Source organism: Sabethes cyaneus, chromosome 3, assembly GCF_943734655.1.
Source record: "Sabethes cyaneus chromosome 3, idSabCyanKW18_F2, whole genome shotgun sequence".
Lineage (NCBI taxonomy): Eukaryota > Metazoa > Arthropoda > Insecta > Diptera > Culicidae > Sabethes > Sabethes cyaneus.
This window is the reverse complement of record NC_071355.1, coordinates 24,896,860-24,902,109: the sequence shown is the minus strand read 5'-3', so window position 1 is coordinate 24,902,109 and position 5,250 is coordinate 24,896,860. Positions and strand designations below refer to the sequence as shown.

Here is a 5,250-nt window from a genome sequence, read left to right as displayed (position 1 = left end):
GCGAAAGCGTCGGGAACGCCAGCACACGGTCGATCCTCGCCGGTCCAAAAGTGCATCTCTTCTTTTCAGAAATTGCATCGCAAAGTAGTTGCCGGGTTTTTAGTTTTGTCTTTTTTCCGTTTTTGTCCATTTGGAGCTCTGCTGTTGTTGGTACAGTAAAACATCACTCCTCGGGTAGTGCAAGTTTTCCCTCAAGGCGAGAAAAACCATTCAAGCGATGCGATGTACTTCCTTCCTCCGTTCGGTTTGGGAGAGTTTTTTGTTTGCTGCTATGGTAGATCGAAATTTAATTTTAATAAGTCGTAATGGATGAAATCTCTCACTCACTTTGTTCGGTAGAATCCGCACTTCGGTGTGTCCTTTGCCCGCAAATTCAATCGTCAGCTTAAAGGAAGTGTATGAATTCAAGTAAGTTTATTTCCAGTTGTAAATAAAGAGTCATAACCAACTTAAAATGTGCTGTCGTTCATAAAATAACAAAATTGCCGTCTGGGTTTTCGGGTGTTTTTTGATACAACGCGTTCTAAAAATAATAAGCTGACTCTCTTAGCCAAGCTCACATTTTAGTATTATTTCACAGGTTTTTGTTTCAGCGATCGGACCACTCCCGTTGGCGATTGTAATAATCGACAATAAATCAATCGCCCCCATGTCTGATATTTAAGCCGTTGTGCATTTTAATTGCCCGTTTGTCGAAACGGTTTTCGTTGCAACATTTAAAACCATTAAAAAATAAATAAATAATTAAAAGTCATTAATCATCAATTGTCCGGTAATTGTTTCAGGTCACCATTACTTGCACACTCCTCCCGGTACGGGGACAATGGCGTTCGAAGGGATGGGGGAGGTTATAAAATGCCATGAATCCTTTCCTTGCAGCAGCAACGGCAACGATGGGCAGAGAATTTCATTTTTCAACTGTCCACCGACCAGGGCAGCATCCCGATGACCGGAGCAGCCGTGTGTCGATGATAAATTACCGGCAAGGAAGATAATTTATCACAAACAGCAACAATCGCAGCCAAACGCGAGGAGCGACCATGAGGTTCCGCCGGTGGATTACTTCTTGGCGGTCGCTCACCTGGTGGTTCCCGGTGCGCAACAACCTGGACAGCGTGAATCAGCTGCACTTGATGTTGAAGCTTTTTGGCGTCTTGGTTTACACGGTGATAGATCGGGTTAACTATCGAATCCAGGGGAGTTTGAGTGATTGGTTGCTGCTGACGCTGTTCACCGTTGTCCGGTGCTACGCGATCCTAGATGGAGCGTTGAATGGACACTGGACGATACTGATACAATCCGATCTGGCAGCCGTGCGGTACGGGATGGGTTTCACCGTTTTCTTCATGATGGTTCTCTTCACGGTGGTTCCGTTTTATCTGCTGATTCAACACAAACGTTTTGAAGCTTTGCTGACAATTTTACATGAGTTTGATGAGGAAGTAAGTGTTCATTTGAATCATCTGTGCTGAAGTGTACAAATAACATATTATTCAATCAGTTCAAGCGTTACGGATACCTCAGAGACCATCGCTACCACCACTTCCGGACCACAATGTACCTGTTAATCTGCCTGACCGTGTTAACTGCAATCTTTGCAGTCGCCATTTCATTCCGCCCGGAAAGCTCCCTCTGGAATGGAATGATTTTCATCGGAAATTTCACTGAAATATGTTTTGCGATTACCTTGGGTCACGCTGCACTCATTATTCTGATTTTCTCCATCCACAGTAGAGTGCAGCTATTAAACCAATGCATTTGTGAAAAGCTTTCCCAAGCTGGCAGCTACGAAGAGAAGCGCAAATCCGATTTGGTTAACCATATGGCCCGGATGTATGACAAACTGTGTGATGCCACAGAAATTATCAGCATTGTGGTGTGCGCCCCTGTAAGTACCCCATTACACAATTACTGAGCTAAACAATAATAGTCCTTACCACTTACTCGCAGTTATTCTTGAATTTTATCAACATTTTCTTCCTGCACGTAATATCCTGCTACGCCTGTATGCGAGTCCTGCTGAGCCGTGCCACCCCATCGGAAGCGACCAACGCCATGCTGTACCTCAGCTGGTCCGGTTACTTTAACGTGTTCGTTTTTCAAACCATTGGCTTTGCCAGTGCCCTCCGGCAGCAGGCGGCCAAGTTTGCCGCGGCGGTTCATCATTGCCTGAACCAACCGCACAATCAATCCATCATCGATCGGTTGCAGCAACTTTCGGAGCAAATCGATAACCGGGGCCCGTTCATTACGTTCTACCTGTTCGAGCTCCACCCGTCGCTTATCATTCAGGTGCGGTTAATATTAATTAGCTATGTAGCTTCGATTAAATCCATTAATCATTCCCGTCTTAGGCTGGGGGCGAGCTGGCAACCTACATGCTGATTCTGATACAGTTCGAAATGCAGTAATAAACAAAACCACCAATTTAATCATTATTTATCACGAACATTCGAAAGAGTCCCTGCAGCATTTCACGGCCAATTCGTAGACCAGTTCAAAGAAAACCACAACCATGAGGTGGTTCACGGTAAATAACTTCTTCGAAGCACGGCGTCCGATTTACCGAATAATGCAAACATTCTGTCTAACCTCAATCACGGTGAACTTTCAAGATCTAACGGCGGAGCAAACGACCACCGATCGGATGCGGTTGATTGCGGGACTTTCCCTGTGCAGTGTAACTCTCTATTTCGGATACGGAAACTACCAAAGCCAGCTTCAACAGTTGAGTGATTCTTACATCATGATACAAGGTTTGCTCGGAACGATGGTGGTTCTGTTGGTTTCCATAATCACCAACATCGTCGCTAACTATGCTAACGGATCGAGAATATTTCGCTGCAGTACTATTCTTCACAAATTCGACCAACAAGTAGGTACAGTTCAAATGCGTCTAATTTAGGGAAAATTCTGAACCAAACAAATTCACACTTTTAGCTAAAAATCAATTTTGGCTGTCGGTGGAACTATCAGCAGGAGCATCGTACCGTGGTTGCGCTTATTGTGCTTGGATACCTTGAATGGTGCGGGCTGGCGTTAACATTAATCTATGCTAGAAGAATTAAACAAAACATGGAATGGTACATCGCTGTCATGAGCTACTTCTGTTACGTGTGGACAATGCTTTCGTATCAGAGCAACGGTATATTTTTTATATCGTTTCTCAATTCGGCACGGAAGCGATTCATCAAACTGAATCTCTTATTTGGGTAGGTATTTCTTGATGGATCTTCCATCAATTTGAACAATGCTTGAGAGCAACTTATCATGAAACAATGTAGGATTGTAACCGGTATGCACTATAAGTACGTCTACTCTTCAGATTTAAAGAATTAATCGACGACGAACGTCGTCAGCGGCATAAAGCCGTGGTGGTTCGAGTTGTTTCAAACAGTCACCTGAATTCAACTCGATCTTTACTCAGACGTTGCCAAACTGTCAGGCGATTCACGAGTCGTAAATCACTTTCGACCTGGGCCCCCCTGTTCTATCCACGACATGTCTGACCCACCGTAGCCTACCGACTTTTGCCAGATGTACGATGGGAATCTCTCCAAGCAGTGCATGTAGCTTGTGATTCATACGTCTTCGCCACTCTTCGCTTTCAATTTGTACTCTGCCAAATATCTTCCACAGCACCTTCCGTTCAAACACGGCAAGGGCGCTTATGTCCTCCGTGAGCAGCGTCACAGCTTGAAGTCCATGAAGGACTACCGGTATGAAAAGGGCTTTGTTCATTGCCAGCTTCGTGCTGCGGCGTATCGTTGGGATGCTTTACCGGTTTTACCGGTATTAGGGTAAGGTGGTGCAGAATGCACCGCTTAAACAAAACATCATTTTGCAGAGCAACGGCGTGTTTGTTCCACGTTTTTCAACTTCTAGAAGACTTTGGGATCTTTCTTACACTTACTCCTGGTGAAATTTCTTAACAAAAACCAGTATTTTTTGTTATTTTTGACGATTTTTGGCAAGAGTCAAAATCATTATGTGAGGCAGAACGCCAAAGCCCGTGGACAAAACGCTCCAAGTTTGCCCAGCTAGGCGTTAAACGCAACCAAAAAATTTACCATTTAGTCACGTGTTGGATAAACTCCTAAAACTAGGCTGCCGAAATGGCGAAAACGTTCATTATAGCGTTTGTTGCAAACGCTTGTTTGCTGGGACATAATGGGTTCATATCTCAACATAATTGGCAATAAAATTTAATTTCTCCAACTGATGTGTGACGAAATATTGTAAGTTAAACAATGTACAATTAGGTTTAAGGCAAATTTTAAGTCCTATACAATACATAATATTGCTACATTTTTAATAAATAATCCGAAACAAAAGATGTACTGCATATTAACTATATTTTATAACTGTTCGATCCCGCTGTGATGCATTCTGCCCCTGTTTTGTATTTTGAAGTTTTTTGCAATATATGTGAAAAATATGCCTAGTTAATGCCGTTTTTGTGATGAATCATCGAGTATGACAGTATATCAATTAGATAGACTGTATTTATTATGAAATTTGCATACCGACTAGTAGTAAAAGCTTAAGAGAAAACCGTGATTTCTTACATGTGGAATGAGATCACGGATAATCGCTGGATTTTATTGGATGTGGCTATGTTTGATACTTTTACATGCTACATAATTATGAATTAGCGTGTTTTACACCAAAATAAAATGCGCATTCATAATTTTACCAAATAGTTTCCGCGTTTTTAAGCAATTAATAGCATGGGCCATTCTACCCCCACGGTGCGTTCTGGACAGTCCTACCCTACCGGGCTATTTTCCAATACCGAATTACCGGTTTTTCCACGATCGAAAACCGATATTTTCGGTATTTTTTGTATGATCAAATAACAACTCAAGAAAATTGAATCGCTGGTAAAACTTTTAAATTATAGGGCGAACTAAATTTAATGATGGAAAGTTCTACAAATACTAACTCAATTATGTAATTCTTCCAAAGGGAAAGCTCCAAAATACCCCACCGCTATCAGCATCAGCATAGAGCCGGAGTGCCTTGCGTTTTTTAAGCAATCGTCTCCATTCAACTCGGTCCACTCCATGGGCCACTCGTCGCCAATTTTGCAGACGTCTAAGAAGTCACAAGTCGTTTTTGATCTGGTCGAGCTATCTTGCACGTCGATCCCACCGGGTGCCGGAGGGCTTGTTGAGAACCGCTTTTGTCGCACTGTCATTCGGCATCGCTACGATATGTCCGACCCACCGTAGCCTATTAACTTTAGCC

The 5,250-nt window shown here is 43.0% G+C and overlaps 1 protein-coding gene across 1 annotated transcript; it reads left to right on the top strand.

Moving 5' to 3' along the window:
* Nucleotides 1–1,040: 1,040 nt before the first annotated feature.
* On the top strand, nucleotides 1,041–2,411 carry LOC128739399 (uncharacterized). The gene is made up of 4 exons (XM_053834882.1): nucleotides 1,041–1,448; nucleotides 1,508–1,888; nucleotides 1,951–2,292; nucleotides 2,355–2,411. Exons 1-4 carry the CDS (start codon nucleotides 1,041–1,043, stop codon nucleotides 2,409–2,411), a joined length of 1,188 nt encoding a protein of 395 aa, XP_053690857.1.
* The last annotated feature ends 2,839 nt before the right edge of the window (nucleotides 2,412–5,250 follow it).

Bases quoted from the DNA above. Each gene is read 5' to 3' on its own strand.
- LOC128739399 (XM_053834882.1), top strand. From the start codon at position 1,041: ATGAGGTTCCGCCGGTGGATTACTTCTTGGCGGTCGCTCACCTGGTGG. The intron at 1,889-1,950 runs GTAAGTACCCCA...ACTTACTCGCAG, and splicing joins GCATTGTGGTGTGCGCCCCT to TTATTCTTGAATTTTATCAA. The intron at 2,293-2,354 runs GTGCGGTTAATA...TTCCCGTCTTAG, and splicing joins ACCCGTCGCTTATCATTCAG to GCTGGGGGCGAGCTGGCAAC.